Here is a 19,681-nt window from a genome sequence, read left to right on the forward strand (position 1 = left end):
CTAATTATGCTGTTGGTCTATGAGCTAAGAGTCCACCTAATTCTTGTTGAAAAGGTTCAAGTCCACACATCCAATCTGATCACATTTTTACGGGCTGTAAATTCTATCACAGAAAGTGAATCCTCCACCTGGGGTGGTTGAAAAAACAACTGTTACACGCAGCAAAGTCTTAGGCAGGAAGTTACCTATTGTCTCTGTCGTCGACTTTATGAGCTGTTCTTGTTCCGGCATGACTGCAGTGTTTGGCTGTTCTATGTCATGTAGCTCCATTGTTCTGATCTTCCCTTTGGCCAAGTACCTTCCTACTGTAAATCCCAAAGCCAACAAGGATCCATGTTGTACCTCCGGGCTCTACAGACAACACCAACAGTGCAGAAAATCTCATTTTCAAAGTAAGTAACACTTTGCACAAAGCACTGATTTAAAAACACATATGGACAAGCCAGATGAGAAGGTACCCTGAAGAATGCAGGGTTCTATAATGCAACAAGAGAGAGTTTGATATTGCTAGTGCTCTCTGATGGATGGAGTCCTTCAAGATAAATTAACAAAACTTAGAAGAGGCTTAGAAGAACAGACTAGGAACTTGCCACCAGCACTCACATTCCTAAAGTCTACCCCTTGGCAGGTAGGCAAAAAATAAATGCAAAAAAATCCAACTCATCTGATTTGTCAGTACAGACTTATGAGTATGAACTAAGATAACACTATGCTGTCTCTGCTTAAAAACTGGGCATACTCAGATTAAGAGGACAAAATGTACTCTTTGGTAAAAAGAAGGGGGAATGACTCTAGATTTGCATTGCTAAGAATGAGAACACACTTGGCCTGCAAACACTGAAGGCAATGCCTCTACACAGTTCAGTAGGCCACGGACCGTGAAAACTAATTATTACAATTACATGTCAAGAACATTAATTTGTCCAATGCTGATTTGGCACTGAGACTATCTAGTGATGGTGCTCATTCCCACAGATGAATTCTAACAAAACGATTTTGTGCAGAAATAAGGCTGTGAGACTTAAACGCTACCTTAATTAAAGAAAAAAAAAGGAAGAGGGGTTTAAGGTCAGATTAGTTCATGCATCTGTTTTTTTATCACAATCCTGCAAAAAGTTGCATCAGTGCAACTGTGCTGCCAGGACAGGATCCTCAACGTAGCCTGGCCACCAGGGAGTGTTCCTTGTTGTGGTCCCACAGCAGCAAAGCCAGCTGAAGATGGGTCCTTCCTCCCTCTCCACTTCAGCTATCCATTTATATTGCAGTCCTTACTGAGCCGCTAGAGTTCACCACCACCCCTCGCTGTACTGATTCACCTGGTTTGTACAGTCACAGCAAACCAGCACTCTAACTGACTCGAACTCAAAAATACATGGGAACATCCTGCTTTTTTATCTTTCATGGTTCACATCCCTCTTTATTCCCAGACAGTTTCTATGAAAGGTCAACCATGGCTTCATGGGTGGCTGGGGCAGAAAGCAGCGGTGTGGGTCTGGGGCCCATCTGTGCTGGCTTCATGACAGCAGAAGCTGCGCCCTACATAAAACTGAGCAATGTCACAGCTTTGGCTCACAGACACAGCTTTCACAGATTCAAAATAATTCATGTTTGTTGATTATGACATAAAGCCATCAGCACTTCTTGTTAGCGTCAGCTTGTTATCTGCAATGTAAAATGGTGGCCCATTAAGTCCTTCAGAGAGACTGATATAAAAACATCTAGGGGAAATATAACCTAAAAATGCTATTACTTTCTCTCCCTTTCAGGATTCAAGACATACCAGCACAGACACCTGCCCAATTTCTTTTCAGGACTCCTTCTCCATGCTCATACTGGCAAAATGCAGAGATAAGGATAATGGGAGGGGGAAGGAGATGCAGGAGGAGGGAAGGCAGGCAAACCCCACTGTGTAGTGATACGGCATGGAGGGCTGACGAGCAGTCCGTGTGGGGTGGGAGGGAAGAAATGAGCCCTCACCCAGCAAAGGCTGCTGGCGGGACAAAACCTAAGGTGATGGGGAGCCAGGAGGCTGCTATGGCTCAGGAGGGGAGGGGAAGTTAAAACATTTAACGAATTAAACATTTTGTTAGTTCTGCGGGTACCTGTAGTTACTCACAAATAAGGAATCGATAAACTGTGTGAGGTAGGCAGTGTGATTCATTACCACTCAATGGGACAAGGAATATTTAGCTGGCTAAAACTGGTTAAATAACTGGCAGTGCTGGCTTTGCTTGGGAAGTGCCTCCAGGAAACCCTCCTACTGACCTTTGGGGATTAATTTATTTAAAGATCTGTTGCACTCAGCTACAACAAAAATCCCTTCTCACCATCCACCTGGAAGTCAGCTAGTTAATTTTACACTCTGATTAAGGCTAATACATGATGGACACACTGTGAGGTTCAGACATCCTATCAGTTACATGACACGAGATAAAACAAGAAGAAGAAGACAAAGGAAGGTAGTTACATGGTTGTCTTTTGTCATCTTGATCAGCTGCTCCAAGGAGGCCCTAAGCTGATCTCCAGACATGGTAGACAGCACTACAGAATAAAACAGGGCTGCGAGCTCACGCATTTCTTCTTTGTTTGTGTTCATCAGGCTCTGCGGGAGTTTTTAAAAAGAAACGTAAAATATGGAAGCAGCTTCTTAGACAGTCTGTTCATACAGAGCTTCAATATACAAGCACAACTGTTGTGCAGCTACATAAATAGTACCTAACTCAGAAACCACTCTTTAAATAGAAAAAGAGAATTACTAGAAATAGAAAATTCCTTTTTATTAATCAAAGGGGAAAAAAAACCTCAAGAGGTTAGACCAGTTAAATCCAAAGGTGACAAAAAAAACCAACTGTCCAGGAAATCACAGCTCTCAATGTAAATTTATCCACTTTGTATTAGAGCTCTTGTATTATCTATATTGTTAAAAAGTTGAATTTGGGAAGCCTCAGGTTGTTTGTTAAGACGTAATCTTACCTCTGCCATTAATTTGATGTATAATGCAACACACTCGTGAAAAATTCATACCCAAAGCTTTGAATGGCTTGGGCCACCATAGAGAAGGCAAAAACGGGCCAAGCAAACAACCAAGTAATGAGATCTGTCAGGGTCATGAAACATAACTCTAACTTCAGCTCAAAACTTAAGTTAGATCACACAGCTGACTTCTAACAAACCCCTGGACCTGTTCCTTCCACTTGGCAAAGTGAAATCACACAAAGGATGATTTGCAACAGTATTTCTCAAACTAGGTAGTATCAGTTACCACCCCTAGAAGCTTAATTTTGCAAATAGACACTAGGCCAAAGAAAAAGAAGGTTTTTCTGCAAATGGTGAGCAATATTGAAAAGGAGAATGTTTTTAAGTTCTCTCCTTTGAGGCTGATACCTGCACTTAAATGAGATGTGGTAAACTGTATACAGTGCGATGCAGCACAGATATCAGCAGGTGAAATTATTAAAACACATTATAATTTTTCTTTAATTTGACCAAGTATTTTCTTCTGCCAGACTCGCCCAATGAAACCTGTAAGAGCTTAGCAAACCCTGGATGCTTGAAGCAAATCATGAAAAAGCAGAAAGTTGCCCAAGAAAAGAATCTAAGGAAAGAGAATTCTCTTCGGCTTATTCCCAAGCAGGCTCCAGTTCATCTGTTTTTTTTTTTTTCGTTTGAGGCTAATAAAAAAAATAAAAACCAGAAAGGGCTCTAAAACAGCTAGGGATCTAATTAGCTCATTTTCTGAGAAGCTACTCGCATCTTCCCACTGGAACATTCCCATTGTTAAACAACTCCTTAAAAAATTTGCAGACTTTTGTTTTCAGTTTTCTTTTGCTGTTTAACAGATCTTCTGGTCAAGGAGAAAAACTGACTGACTATACTAACAGGATCGACGACATAGATTACCCAGGACACGTAGGTCAATGAACAAAATGAGTAACACCAAAGAACCAAAAAATAATTTTCCCCATCCTGCTATACATAACATCTCAGGATGTGTTGACTGTAAGCAGAAATACCAGATTTCAAATTAAGTGCATACTTGGAAATAATGCTCCATTCCACCACAGGAAAATGCCAGATTTTGCTAATGCCAAGCGCCCTCCACCCAAAAAAATAAACAAAAAAAAAGCGGGTTCAATATACCTTTATCCAATCTATTTTGTCTACAAATCTTGTGGCTAGTTTTTCTGGATACACTGAGACAACTTCTAGAAGACAATACATGACTGGCAAACCTAAACAGTAATTAAAGATTCAGGTTATTAAACAATTGCAGTATTTACAACAATCTAACAATCAGTGATAAAAAGAGGCTAAGAAGTATCAGGCATTTCATAGCATTCACTTGCAATTCACTAGGGATAACAAACAATACAGAATAATAGTTTATACTATTTCTCAGAAATATTAGGGAAACGAATAGAAGCAAACATTCTGGCAGGAATTTGTTCTAAAGGCATTTAAGTGCCTTATAGTGATAGGACAAGGGGTAATGGTTTGAAATGGAACAAGGGCAGATTTAGGTTACATGTTAGGAAGAAATTGTTTACTGTGGTGGTGGTGAGACATTGGAACAGGTTGCCCAAAGAAGTTGTGGCTGCCCCCTCCCTGGCAGTGTTCAAGGCCAGGTTGGATGGGGCTTGGAGCAACCTTGTCTAGTGGAAGGTGTCCCTGTCCGTGGCAGGGGGGTTGGAACTAGATGATCTTTGAGGTCCCTTCCAACCCAAACCATTCTATGATTCTATGATTCTGTAAGTGCTTTAAGACTACACTTGTCACAGATATGCTATTATCAGAGTGAGGAACACACAGCATTGACTGGTGAGGAAGCTGTTACAGACAACAGCCTCACAATTTTAAAGTATTATGTCAACCAATGCTGCAATTTTAATGACCTGCTTTCTCCCACCTACACAGCAGCATAGAAGAGAACGAGTTTAAACTGAAGAGTATATAGTCCGTGTTGCAACTCTGTGATTGCCGCATGGCAACTCATTCTAATAAGGGAGGACTTTTTTTTTCTTCAAGATGATGCTGCACACAGCTTCTTACCTCCAACACAAGCTAACAGCTGCTGAAGAAGGCCAATATAAAGATGTACAGGGTTGGTTTCTGCACTTTTTGAAGAGGAGGAGGAAGAGAAAGATATGTTGTTGCCAGACATGAGGTTTCTTATGTAACGTCCAATGGCTGGAGCATGATCTTGCATATCTGCCAGGCTCTGTGAGGTTGGCACCACACCTGCACTGTTAGCAAGACACATCCGCAGATACAGAACTATCTAAGTAGAGAAGAGAAAAACACAGGACACTGAGTGCATGAGCACTTGGAAAACCACAAAGGAGACAAAATAAAAGAGCAGTGAATATGTTGTATTTAGTGTATATATACAGTTTCTTTAGTCAAATCTAGACAGAAGAGTCAGCATGGAGACAGGAACAAATACAAAGTGGAACAAATCTTAGAACCAGTTTCTGCAATACACCCGTGTAAGTGGACAACTCTGCAGTGCCTGCTTCACTCTCAAAAGATTAAATCATACACAGACTTTTGGCTTATCATAAGCTGATGCAATATCCTTGCAGGCAGTTCAGCTTGTACCCTATACCACCAATTTGGTATGCATACAAATGCAACCCAATGCATTGCTAATACAGACCTTGCATCACACCTGAGTTTGTGGCTACACATCACTGAAGCCAGGGAATCTGCTATGAAAAGAACAGCCTCAAAGAGCATAACAGGACTTTTGCACAGGACTACCAGCTTCTCCCTCTGAGAAGCTATTACATTAAGTACGCTGCAGAAAGCAGTGGAGCAGCCTTCTCGGGAACATTCCTCCCACCCCCCTTGAAAATCCTGTTCAGACTGCTGTTTAAGGACAGACAGATAAAGGAGGGATAGTTAACCCCAAAATCTGTTTAAAAGAGGAATTTTAGAATGTAGGGTGACTTATGGTAAGTTAGCTTCCTACACTGTCCTCTAAATAAATAATAGTACACATATCCGAGGAAGTAAATCCCGACAATTACCTCTCCAAATGTGGCAGGATTGAAAGGCAACGCTGCAGTTCCAGTCATATATTTAGCTGGAGTTTTCATTCGGTGAGAGGCCTAAACAACAGAGTATATTAAGACTGGAACAGTCAGACTCATGAACAGCAGAGATGTTGGAAAGGTCAACGACATTTTGCTGATGCAACTATGTTTATCCTCCACTTAGCAACTGAAAATGTACAACAGTTCTATAACAAGAAGGGCACAGTGCACTTGATAATAGTACAGTTTAGGTCCATCAACGTTATGTCCCTATCGCCTCAGAAAGTGTAAACTCTGAATTCATGGGAGGGAACGGCAGGGGAGGCTGAGGACGACAACATTCTTTCTTCCCCTCGGGAAGAAGAAGCGCTTTGGCGTTTAAAAACAAAATACCTCATAAACTTCCAAACTCTGAGGTGCCGTAGCTGACAGGCAGCCAGGAAGCTTGGAGATGGCAGCTCTGCCTGGAGAGGTTGCAGAGCAGCCAGGCCTCCCCAGTACCAGGAGATGGGTGGCCAGTGTTGCACCAGCCAAGCCCAGGGGGTCTCTTAGAGCCTGCTGCCTGCTAGGTAGAAGACTGCTGCAGCAAGTGAGCCACTCCTTTCCATGGAAATGTTAGCTTTGACAAGCAGGAACATTCCAGCAGAACATCCAAACAGAAGGTTTCCAGTAACACCCACTGCAAACGCTGCAGAAAAGCGTGTCCGCATCCTCTAGGTGCTATGCACATGAGTGCTAGGGCTGGATTCAGCAAGGCAGCCTTGTATCTGCATAAACACACTAGGCAGTCGCACAGAAATCAACAGATCCTCACATCTCTTAACATGCTCAGATCTTTTGCCGCACTGCAACTTCAATGACATCCAGAACCATTAGTGAAAACCTGAATCAGTGAACCAGAAGATTACTCCCTTGAAGAATGGGTTCCCATCCATACCCAGCAGATCAGGTCCTACCCTGTCGCATATAGTTTCTTGCAGAGGGAGAGAAGGATCATGCTAACTCATGCAGGAAAGCCATTTTGCATCTCTGCCTCCTGTGCCAAGCAATGCATACAAACTTCTCAAACATCTCCAACACTCACAGATTATTCATGATATGTGAAAATTCACACTTTGAGATAACTAACCAAAGAAATGTACCTCCAGGATTTTTTAATATGCCTTCAGGACATGTAAGGAAGATCTGAAAAGTGCTCAAAAAATTTTTTTTTAAATTATGGAGTGAGGGAATCTTATTTTTCTCAGTAGTGATTAAACTAGGCTGACCCATAGTTATTTAGTGACATTAGAGAAGTCAAGTGACATTAGAGAAGTCAAGTGAAATTTAAAAATTAACTACAAGGGGACAGGCATTTAGTGGTGTTATCTAAAACTCAATCTTGGTTCCTTAATTTTTTAAATCTATTTGAATAACTAGTATTTTGGACAAAAGCAAGTTTTTTCATAAAGCTTCAAATATTTCATACACTAGCAGAGTACATCAGCGGAGTACACCACCAGCAGAGCATAAAACATTTCACAAGAAACTTCTCAGGTATAAGAATTCTGCTATCACAGATCTCTTGCAAAACCAGACGTGCTCCAACATTAAATACTTCTGACATTTTAAAAGGAAGTAGACTATGAGAGGAAAAAAAAGTATTGTCAGTCACCCTCCACATCTTCTTTATAGCTTATAAGCCTAGCTCAGCTACTATACACAGAAGTGTGTAACACAGACTAGATTTTAACACCTCTCCAGATGATCTCTTCAGTGCAAACAGTAAGGGTAAATTCAGTGTTGCAGTTTCAGACTCATGAAAGGTTATTTATATGGCCATTATTTCCACAGAGTGCAATGAAGAAGAATAATTAAGCCTTTGAGTCAACAAACCAGCCTTCTTGTTCCAGTCTCCTTTCCTAGCCTGGAACCTTTTTTCTATTTTATGCACAATACTATTTTTTACCAGCCCAACCAACTTCCTATTCCTTCAGGAGCATGCTTGTGAGCAAGCTGTGTTAGTGAAACATGCTGGATTATCACCCTTGAACACTGTATTCCTCACTCCACACATCTTCTGCACAAACAGCATCAAAGCAAAATAATACCTTTGTTAAAGGATCTGCCTCCTTGTTACTTAACACTTGGATCTCTTGCAATTATTGTCAGTGGAAGGTAATGATGAGTGCTAATCTTAGCAACGCAATACTATGTATGGTCTTTACTGTGATTTCAGCTAACTTTATCCCTCGGGGGAGGTAAGGGAGACAGACACAGGGAAGGGAAGACTACACTTATTACATGCCTGAGCATCAGGCATGTATGTGTCATTTACTGGGAGAGAAGCACTGTACCTTGTCTTGAATGTAATGGACCATCTCAGGGAAGGAAGGCATCTGCTTCCCAGAACTCTCCTTTTCATTTTTACCAGGAAATGTTCTCAGCACCCGCTGGGCTTCTCCGTGTACCTCCTCCCGCCTGTCAGAAGAAAAGATGAGAAACAGACATTATTTGCACAGAACAAATGGCCTTTAATGAGCAATAAGATATCTTGGGAAGCTGGGGGAGAGAGAACAGTTTTAACATGAGAAGTAGGTTTTTTTGAAAGGAAGGGGAAAAAAAGCGTGCATTAGAACTTTTAATGACTTGTTTATTTCAGAGAGGGGGAAGAAAAAGGATAGTGATGAGTGGCCTCTGCAGAACAGTCTGGATCAGCCCACTTCTGCTCCTCTTACATCCTGCTAGTGTTCACCACCAGTTCCTGGTTCCCACATCCTTGTTTTCCTATCTGCTCCTCCTCCCCATCACTTCCTATATTCAAGCTTCAGCTGACACCTATCAGCTTTACCACTATCTACTTAGCAGAGATCAACTCCTGAAACAGTGCCGACAGTGCAATGATAGAGCGGTTTGTTGCAATTGATCTGTTTAGCTTTCCTTAGTTACACAATAGCTACTCACATCAAAAATCCAGCAATTAAAGTAAGTTGGAAAAAACCCCACCACTTAAATTGTAGTAACAGAAAACTGCAAATGAAATGATTACTGCAATATAATGAGTCAATTACTCCTCAGCAGAGTGGCAGATCTCACAAGTGCATGCTCCTCACTCTTTGCAATACAAGCTAAAAATAGACTGAGAGAATTTGCCAGGAAAAAATAATTTCTAGCCACCATAAAGGTGATTTCAGTTAATGCATTTTTACTTCGCAACTGCAATTGATCTAGTGCTTTAGTGACAGCAGTTCATCTGAAACAAGAAAAAGAATCCAAGCCAATGACTACCATAGGGCATAGTAACAGGTCTCCACAGAACTGTCAGTAATGCTCCTATGTAAATGTTAATTCCAAATTATCATACTTTATTTTCAGTGAGTGAGTTTTTATATACATACACACACACACACACACATATATGCATTCATATTCTATCCAATATATATTGGATGCAAATATATATGTATGTGTGTGTGTGTGTATATATATATATATATATATGAAAATAAGTTAAAAAGGAAAACAACTTACGGGTCTCCCGCAGCTAACAGGAGTAAGTATCTGGAAGGGATATGATCTGGAGGGAATACTGTGCTTGCAAATTTCACAGCCACCTGACGTACTTGGACTTCAGGCTTAAAGAGAAGAGACAGAAACATATGGTTGAGTTTTAAATGAACACACTAATGACCTGCACTCACCACTTGTAAATCATCAGTCATCTGTTTTGTCCTCTGGTATGAAAATGACTCAAAGAGTTTAGACATCTTGAGACACTGTTCTTCCTACCTCTTCATGTCGCAGGAGATGGGGAAAAGAAAAGCTAGCTTCTCATATAAACACAGCTGAGAATGTGTATTTAATTAAATACATGCACATTTTTTGGAATCATAAATCAGGGTTATCACTAATTCTTAGACAGCAGAACTGCCCCACCCAAGCAGTTTTGAAATGAAGAACGACATACATCATCTATCCAAGAAAACAAAGCTGTTCTTAGGAGCAGCACAGCCAGAGGTAGAAAACAAGCATTAGCTTAAGGTGGTCATTCTCTCTGCTGCAGTCAGTTAGTCTCAAAATGGTACCTTCTGAAGACCTAGATCATTTGAGCACCATGGCAAAGAGTCATCAGCATGAAAACAGTCTCTTACACAGCTACTAGTGCAACCAATAGAAATACATATACGTCTGCAGTCACCCTGAGTACCCATGCAAACACAGAGTAGACAAAAAACGCTCTTTCGGAAAACACAGACCTCTGGGGAACTCTGAACACAAACAAGACACTCAGTAAAGTAAGAGAGTCAGTAAAGTGTGGTTTCCTCTGGATTAGTGTTTCAAGGCTGAGTTCCTGGGGACATTCCCAGGTGCCTTATAATGTTAGAAACCACACAGCACACTGAAATCCCCACTTAGCAGTGAATGATCCTTTCTACCAAACTCTTGCTTTCACAAAGCATTTAGCAAGATACTGTACTTGAAGCATGTACTTCTCAAAGTTTTCTTAGGAGGAGACTATGAGAAACATACAGCGCAATCGCAATGGCTTTGTTTCTTTGCCAAACAGAACACAAATAGAAAATGGCATTGTCACCCTTCTTGTAGCCATTGTACTATATTAAAAACATTTCATCTGAGCATACACACCCTCCCTTCTCCCAGACAGGCCAATACACTCAGTAAGAAAAGGGAGACCTGTTCCAAAAGTATACAACAGGAAGTGTCAGGAAACAGGAAGACAATGAATAGCTCTATTTTTTATGGTACTTAACTTTGACTCTACTGAAAATACCTTTATTAAATAAGAAGCTACAAGAGCTTCCATCAGGGTACGCTGGGCTCCTTCCAAGTTACTGTACGCTCCAACCATCATAGACAAGGCCTCCTGAATGGCAAGCCTAGTATCAGCATCTTCCTGCAGTACAAAACCAAGAGTTTTCACTTTACAGTGTGCAGTGACAAGAATCAAGCAAAACCAGTACAAAATATTAACGATTTCCCAAAGCCCCATCAGCACCCACCTTGCATAAAGCTTCAAAAAACTGCTGTACCAGTGCTATATCCTTGGTAAAGAGCTGAGGCATTCGGCTGAAAAAAGATATTTTAATTCATGAAGTTTTTGGTTTTTTAAATTGAAATGCTTCACATTTCATTGGTCTTCCCCCCCATCCCACATTTTAACTGTCAAACAAAACAGAGCCAGCACAGAAAGTTTGCTCTATCTTATCCATTTCCACCATGGAGCAGCACATCCCCTCTTAACACAGGTTGGAAAGCAAGGTATTTTACGGACAATCACTTAGATCACCAGCATACCACTGAACATAGCACTTGTCTAGCTTCATGCCCTCTGGTCTTTGCTGTACATTATTTAAATCTATGTTTCTGGCAATCCAGAAAGTGGAACCATTTCTTAAATTCTGTGCATAATTCATGAGCTGCCATTAATCACTGCTAGGGAAGCTATCAGCTAAAAACATATTTCTTTTTACACCAGTCACAAGAGGAATGCTTTTCTCTGCACTGTACACTCAACTGCAAAATTGGCAGGTGGCATGAAGCTTGCTGCTGATAAATTAACAGGTTACTCTGGAAAAATTATTCAACATCCCATTGCTGAAATGGCACTTCCATTACCTGGAGAGCTTTCCAACCGCTGAATATGCCATTGACAGCAGTTTTGAATCCTTGAATGATAAAAAAAATTTAAAAAATCAGCAAAACCAGAAATATATAAAGGCGTATCTTTTATAATTAAATATTTACTTTAAATCCTGTCTCTAAATTGCTCAAACATGCTTTCATGGACAAAGAAACCTGGGACATAAAATAATTGTATCCAAGAATAAAAGCATTACATAGGAGCAGAGGGAGCATGTTCCACAAGGAACAGAAGATTATAAACGGTGACAGAATGTAAACCTCCCTCCTGGTCTCAGCTAATTGCATTTCAAGAGAGAGAGCTAAGCAGATTCAGCAAGCATATGAAACAGTACCAAAGGGACAGAATTTCCACTGGCCCTAAACAGCAGCTTTGCACAAAGGAGTCTGCCCACACAATGGATCCTGCAGGTGACCAATGCAACACATTTATATATGGGCTTACTTCCTCCTGAACCCTCCTTTTTCATGCCCTTCCCAACAGCAGTGGAGGCGCATGCATTCACCACCAACTCAGGCCAGAAGGTCACATCCAACAGTTCAAATGAACCAGCAAGAGGATCAAAGCTGCAGAAGAGGTGGTCTGCAACATCAGCCCTTCTTAAGATACATGTAGGAGTATCGTGGGGAATTTGCCTTCTGAAATAGCACTGGAAAGACCTCTTCAGGCCACACAGGCATTTGCAGTTCTGTTTGTAACACCCTTCCCATAGCAATACCATCCTTGGACAGACAGGATGGAAGGCATTACAAGCCTGCCTATACAGCTGCTGATCACAACAGGGTATATGCCTGGAGCCGAGGCCCCTGTGTGCTCCAGAGTAATGAGTAACAGCAGCTAGATGCCACACTGGCCTCACTCTTTAGATTAGCAACACTATTATTTCCTGAGGCTTTTGCAAATAGTGTGCAAGCACCTATCCACAGCTGTTAAACAAATAAAACAGTTTTCCTATATAGCCTTTTAAAGTATTTGCTTCTTTTCCAAAAAAATTTCTTCACAAGTATCCTTTGACAGCCATCTCAGGCAACTACAAAAAAGAGATTTATCAGTTTCCATTATAAAGGTACTTGTCTTTTGCTTGTATTCATATGAAGAATTATAGCTTTATAGTACAGAACCTTTCAGCTTACCTCTTTGTATTCATTGATCAGCTTTGTAAGTCCATTTAAAAGCATCGGGCCTAATGGCTTTATTTTACTTTCTGGACAACTGCAATTAGAGACACCAACAAACAAAATATTATCTTTTGCATCCCTTAAAAGTATCTTCTCTCGGTATTACTTTTTCTCAACTTTATTAAGCTGAGAAATTACAGCTTAATATGCGCAAGTACACACACAGAGATTTCAGGATTACGGCAAAAAAACTACTTTCTGTGAGTTTTAGTACTCTTCCTTTGCCCTTAGTTAAGTTATATATTTAGTAAACACAGTGACTTCCAGGCAAACGGCTAAAAAACATTGTGCTCACTCTGAATTACTTACATGATACAAATATGATGCACAAACTGCAAGGACAGACTTCTCAGTTTTGTGTTTGTGTTTGCACCAAAGAGTCCATCATAAACCACCTGGCCAAAAGGAATAAAGAGCACATCAGATAGTGTCTGGTCTCACTTTCAAAGGTTTTCTAATTCCCCTTCTTCTTTAAAAACTGTCATCAGTAACAGTGCTTCCCTCCCCTAAGTACTGGAGGAACTGTATTATGAAGCTTAATGGGAAGAGCAGCTTAGGAACGTAAGCATTACCTGAATGTTAGCTGGGAATGTTTCTGCAGCTTGCCTGGATCGCAGAAGATGAGGAACTATCTTTAATTTAACACGGGTGCTGACTGACTCTCGTTTCATTTCTGGTTTCAGAACAGACCCCTGTCAGAAACAGAGTTGAAATAATACAGTGCATCTTTGGAGAGCAGTACTTTTAAGTTAGCTAAGCTACCTTCTACCGCAAATCAGAACACACTGGGACAGAGAGAAAAATCATTCAATAGCAAAAATGTTCAGTGAAAGCAGAGATCAAAGGAAGTGATAAGATTCAAGAAAGATATATATGTCTTCTCCAAATAAAACAAGGCAACTAAAATTACAGCTTCAGCAATTAAGTAGGTATGCAAGTCTGAAGGCAAATCTTACCTCCTTGGTTTTCAGTGGTATATCCCCAAGATACACTTTATACATTTTGTTGATGATAGCAGGATTGTTCCAGTCAATTAAACTAAAGAAAAAAACACATTGAACACCAACATGTTATGATTCTGACCTTTCATTACTTTTTAAAATATTTGTGGTTTACAGCATTTTGCATCATATTCATATTCTTCCCAGAGTTTTAATAGATTCAGTTTGACTTCTAATCACTCCTCCCACATCCACATAATATATAATCATGAAGAATGTGAAGTGGTTACAAATTTCACCTACAAATTCAGACAATGTAATTCCAAATAATTTGTGAGAAACCTACATGCTCCCTTCTCTCCCACTGAAACAAGACATATAAACCATGGTAGTCTACTGATTGAATACAAAATAGCCATCTTTTAACAAATCTCTCCATATTCTTCAACCTCAGTGCTTTGACATTTCAATAGAGAAGAGGATATTTTTAATTCTACGACTATTTAATCTTGGTCTCTCAGACAAACCTGTCTGCCGACGATAACCATCAAATGCTAGCTATTGATGAGACTGTTTGGAATACACACACATACCCAAAAAACAGAATCACAGAGTCACAGAATCAACCAGGTTGGAAGAGACCTCAGGGATCATCAAGTCCAACCATTGCCCTGACACCACCATGTCAACTAGACCATGGCACTAAGTGCCATGTCCAGTCTTTTCTTAAACACCTCCAGGGATGGTGACTCCACCACCTCCCTGGGTAGCCCATTCCAATGTCTAATGACCCTTTCTGAAAAGAAATTTTTCCTAATGTCTAACCTGAACCTCCCCTGGCGCAGCTTGAGGCTGTGTCCTCTTGTCCTGTCACGAGTTGCCCGGGAGAAGAGGCCGACCCCCACACTGCTACAACCTCCTTTCAGGTAGTTGTACAGAGCAATAACATCTCCCCTCAGCCTCCTTTTCTTCGGGCTAAACAATCCCAGTTCCCTCAGCCGTTCCTCACTCCCTCTAGACCCTCGCAGCCCCACAGAAACTGAAACACCTCACAGAAACCAAAAAGTTAAGTAAGCATGGATGCTCAAAAAAAAGCAGAGGAGACAGAAACATCTCTTTCTTTCAGTAAAGCAACTGACTTCCAAACAAGTGAGCTGTGAAGTAGCATATATTTCTCATAAAAGACATTTAACATTGCATAATAAGAAGCATTTTGTCCACGCGTGTACTTTGCTCTCCAGCCAAAGAATACCAACATGAAGGGAAAGATGAGAGAAGCAGCAAAGGAGAGACTGCCTTCCTTAACCAGGCTGTCATCACTTACTAGAATCATCTCCCCTGACATGACTGAGGCACATGAATAGACTCGAATGGAGAAGGTTTCACATTACATATTTGACTCCAATTTAAATAGTCCTATATTTCTAGTAATACAGAAGCCACCTACACATTTCAAAGGCAGGCCTCTCGCTCCAAATCTCCTACATGAGCCAGCAAACCTCATACGATCAATGACTCAGCAAATAGTACCAACAGCAATTACTCTGGCCTCTTGATGGGTTAAAGGCAAAAGCATTGTCTTTAGATGATGAAAGGTGGACTGCAGACGAGCAAAAGCTTTAATAATGCAGAAAACAGTGGCTGCCAAACTTCCTAGACTATAGTCCTCTTCACCATTATAGGCTCTTTACTTCCTTAATAAACTAAATGAAAGTATACTTTTCTGGGAAAGACAATATAGATAAGCTGGCAAGCTGTGAATCACTTACTAAGGTCTTATTGACCATTGCTAATCCACAGAGGGCAATTTGGAAACCAAGGAGTAACAAAATGGCTCAAAAGTGATACCAAAGATGACTGAAAACAGACAGCTAAAGCTGTCAGCTCCGGAGCCAAGTGATGTTCCCAGCTGCAAGACTGTGAGCCACACCATTCCCAGCCCTGTGTGAATACATGGCAGCTTCGCAGGTACACGGGAACTGCAGCCTTCCTCCCTTCAGACCACGGGCTCTCTGGAGCACTACATTAATTGCAGTTAGCTTTGTTACACACACTAGCACCATCTTTTCCAAACATCCAAACTTGTACCTTTGTTTGCTCTTTAGTTCAAGGTCTGCTGCAGTGGCAACACTGTGTCTTGTATCACTGGAGGCTACAACCAGGTGTATAACAGCTTCAAGTTCTGGCACTTGCTCTGCTTCAATGAATTTCACTATCCCCAGCTTACACTGTTCAACAGTCGGGAAAGTAAAGGCAGTGTTACTGACAAGAAAGCATATGTTACAATAATTGCAGCAGTTCAGCTGTCTGAAATGATGGCTTCTGCTGAAATGAGACACTTCATCAACATAAGAGAGTTTTGCAACCTTCCTATCTTTAAGAGGAAAACATAAGAGTAGGCTGCAGTCATGGTAGCTTCCTAACCAGCTCTGAGAATTGCTGGCACCTCCCACCCCATCTCACTGTTGCAAAGTTCCTTAAGGTAGCATGGGAAGTCCCTCAATAAATTCATTCCCTCAGGGCAACTAAAGACCCGGCCAGAATTAGCTACGTATTTTCCCTTTGTCTGTCTGTTCCTCTGTCTGTAGCTGTCCCTGTTACCACCCCAGTTCACTGAGGACAAGTCCCGCAGGTGCAAGTACCTGTTCTAGCAGCTCTGGTGTCCATGGGCTGTCTCCGATTACCCTTTTGGCTGCATAAAAGCTCATCCCTGGAGGCGGCTGAGGGATTCCAGGACCTCCCACGCTACTCAATGAAGAGCCCTGGGCTGCGGGCATGTTTTGTCGACTCTGAGATTCATTCAATACGAACCTAAGCAGAAGGGAAAGGAGTTTCATTAGAGGCTTTTCCAACCCACATTGCCAGTTGAATTAGATGCTGGAATGGAGGAAGAAACACAACCTATCCAATTTCACATATTCTTCTTAAATTAATCCCTGACTCTGACATAAGACAGAATTTTACCGAGTTGAGAATCAGCTATCAGTTATCCCAGCATATTCTGCAAGAGCCACAATGATCTCACTATAACTGTTTGAAAACAAACCTCAGTTAGGAAAGGGAAGGGTCCACTGGCATTTCTGAAAAAAGTTATCTCAGGTGATGAATCAGAAAGAACGATCTCTTTTATATTAACAGTGAATACTCAGAACTACATTCAAGAAACGTGTACTAAAAGCTTTAACAACATCTGTATGATTTCTATGAAAAACGCAAACCTAACAAGGGAAATAATGAAGCTTATGCAACACAATGAAGTGGTAGGAAACAACTCTTGATATAAAAAATAAATCAATAAGATAATGTCTTGGAAAATGGCAGTTTTAGCGCTGGGCAGGGAAGGCAAGCAAAAACCATAATGGTTAAGTTTACAGATCTTAGTCTTTTTGGAGACTGGCTAGTCTAGCTGCCCTATGCACATCTTCATACTCTCACAAAAGCCATTCCACCTCTCCCTGTATCCTTGGATGCTGGTCAATACATGGAGGAATCAAAATCGTAGTGCAGAGACCAAGAAGAATTATTTCGCTCCAGACAGCCACAATCTGTTCTGCATTCAGCACACAGCCAACAAAAGGAAGTAAACAGACTCAACAATAAGGATAAACATTAATCCCAAGTCTCATTAGTCAAAACTTTAAACACTTGAACTTGATTATGAGCTTTAAGCCCTACAGTTAGGCTTTCTGGTTGCTTTACTGCACGAAGACTGGCAAGGCTAATTCACAACTGGGCTATGATAGAACAAGTTCTATCAGACATAAATTAGCTGTAAACAGCTGCAAATGGTCTCACCCCAGGGAGCAAGACTTTTAAGAGACAGACATCCAGAGCCACAGGCTAGCTGAAGACACTCTCTGAGCACCTTCTGGAAAGAAAATGAAACCTTCACCCCCACCCTTGTGGTCTCTCTGAGTATTTAAAAATTGTCATGCTTGGCCATAGTACAAAAGCACAGAAGGAAGTGAAGTCTCATTGCAAAGCCCAAGGACTTCATCTGCTGAAGCTACAGTCACAGCAGTGTGGGGGTGAAGCTAAGAGCATAAGCCTGGGCAAACTGAAGAGTGTAAGCTGTGAACAGAGGGGGCAGCCTAGGTATTTTGAACTGTAAGCTGCAAGGCTCTACACACATGGTAAGGAAGTGGCCTCCAAACCATCTGACTGAGCATGGCCTCCAGCAAAGTTACATGGAGAAACATCACACGCTCACTATTTTAAAAGTCATTCCTTTAGGTTAATCCACTTGGGTGAGCAAGAGTTAGGTGCTCAGAAAAGTCCTACGGGAATCAATGAACTGTCAGAAAAAAGAAATGTGTTCTACTGTTAAAATTACTTCTATTTTCTTTCAAAGCAAAAAGTTCCCCTAGCAATAAAAAGGCACTAAAAAAATTAGTGGAAAATAGATTTGGAGAAAGTATTGATTTTAGACACTGAAGGTTCCTAACAAGCAGTGATCAGTAAGTTCAAGTTTCTCTGTAAATCATTCTTGCTCTCAGAAACAGTGCTCACAGCAAGACACACCATTACAGTTACAACATTTTTCATCAGAAGAGAGACGAAAGACAAATCTTGTTATTAAAGGTTCAATTCTGGAAAGTACAAGTTTTCAGAGATCACACTTGCTTACGACATGGGAGGAACAAGCCATAAAACTCAACTGCAGGAAGATGATCAAACATTTTGAGCTGGCTTCTATTGTAAAGGTTTGGTTATTTAACAGATAGCTCACATGTCTCATAGCTTCACTTTGATCGCAAAAGAGGTCAAGGACAGAATAGCATAACACCTAATTAAGTAGAAAAAAGACGTTTTGTTAAATAAGGAAGATGGTGATCCCATTCTTAAAATCAGGACCCTGCTTTGTATCTTACTGAAACATGTAACTGGCTTCATTCGAGCTGGGAAATAATAGTATATTTGAAATGAGTTTCCAAGCGTGCAGTTTGTAATGTTTCACACATAAAGAACACATCAATACTAGAGAACACTGGTATTAACTCTTACTTACCCATAAGGCATGAGAAGAACATCCAACATAAAGTCCAAAAGCAGCTGTACAGTCTTTGGTTTTTCAGCAAGATTAAATGGAGAAGCTGCTGCTTTCAGTGGTTCAGCAGGGTATTTCATGTGAAAAAGGGTTGGTATTAGAAGATGCATTAGGCTGAAAAACAATTATATTTACTGCAACCATTTTTAAAAAACACACCTGTTTATTCTTAAAATTCAAGAGAGAAACTTTTAACAACAAACCGGGTCCTTAATAGCAAAAAAAATCTTAACAAAAGTTAAACTGATTCACAATCCAGTGGCCTCTATTCGCCACCTGATGTACTTAAAAATGGAAGGCAGAAGATAAACTCAGATTTGCACTTAAAATAGAACATACATGTCTGTGTGCATGCACACACACATCTGGAGAGATAAAGCCACTGCCTTTGTCCAGACTTGTAGTATTTCGTAATTATGCCACAAAATACAGTCTGCCTCATCCATAAGAAATTTAAAGTTTTAAATCTGAGTCTGACCAGAGCAGAAGTTGATCAACACTGTTCAGCTTCACCAAGAGTGCACACACACAAACATGTTGATTATATACCAGCATAGCCAGATTTCTCAAAGCTCTCTTCACTCATGTACTTGCTTTTTGGACAGGACAAAACCATGGTCCCAGAGAAGACAATAAAGTATTTTCACACAGCTCTCATGAAGAGAAGCAAGATTTTACTGCAAGACCTTTCAGTAAGGTCATTTTAAAAATACTTTTACGCTGTTACAGTGATGTAGAGTGAATGAAGATACGATTTTAACACCCTTTTCCAATGTCAGCACGGTGGGAACCCATCTCAATGTAAATAAGAAGCAGGTCCATAATTAACAGTTTTCTAG

At 40.7% G+C, this 19,681-nt stretch overlaps 1 protein-coding gene across 3 annotated transcripts in view; it reads right to left on the bottom strand.

The window, feature by feature from the left end:
* Window positions 1-19,681, bottom strand: part of ECPAS (Ecm29 proteasome adaptor and scaffold) — a 71,508-nt gene that overhangs the window by 31,190 nt on the left and 20,637 nt on the right. For all 3 annotated transcript variants that reach the window (XM_068422445.1, XM_068422446.1, XM_068422444.1), the window contains exons 5-21: window positions 18,804-18,956; window positions 16,438-16,606; window positions 15,884-16,023; window positions 13,811-13,892; window positions 13,427-13,546; window positions 13,164-13,249; window positions 12,810-12,888; window positions 11,652-11,701; window positions 11,036-11,102; window positions 10,807-10,929; window positions 9,546-9,649; window positions 8,372-8,495; window positions 6,030-6,110; window positions 5,050-5,278; window positions 4,141-4,232; window positions 2,468-2,602; window positions 186-351 (exon numbers count right to left, since the gene is read on the bottom strand). In XM_068422445.1, coding sequence (XP_068278546.1) covers window positions 186-351; window positions 2,468-2,602; window positions 4,141-4,232; window positions 5,050-5,278; window positions 6,030-6,110; window positions 8,372-8,495; window positions 9,546-9,649; window positions 10,807-10,929; window positions 11,036-11,102; window positions 11,652-11,701; window positions 12,810-12,888; window positions 13,164-13,249; window positions 13,427-13,546; window positions 13,811-13,892; window positions 15,884-16,023; window positions 16,438-16,606; window positions 18,804-18,956 — 2,000 coding nt within the window. The remainder of the gene's footprint in view (window positions 1-185; window positions 352-2,467; window positions 2,603-4,140; window positions 4,233-5,049; window positions 5,279-6,029; window positions 6,111-8,371; window positions 8,496-9,545; window positions 9,650-10,806; window positions 10,930-11,035; window positions 11,103-11,651; window positions 11,702-12,809; window positions 12,889-13,163; window positions 13,250-13,426; window positions 13,547-13,810; window positions 13,893-15,883; window positions 16,024-16,437; window positions 16,607-18,803; window positions 18,957-19,681) is intronic.

This window comes from Nyctibius grandis, chromosome Z (assembly GCF_013368605.1).
Source record: "Nyctibius grandis isolate bNycGra1 chromosome Z, bNycGra1.pri, whole genome shotgun sequence".
In the NCBI taxonomy this organism is placed as follows: domain Eukaryota; kingdom Metazoa; phylum Chordata; class Aves; order Nyctibiiformes; family Nyctibiidae; genus Nyctibius; species Nyctibius grandis.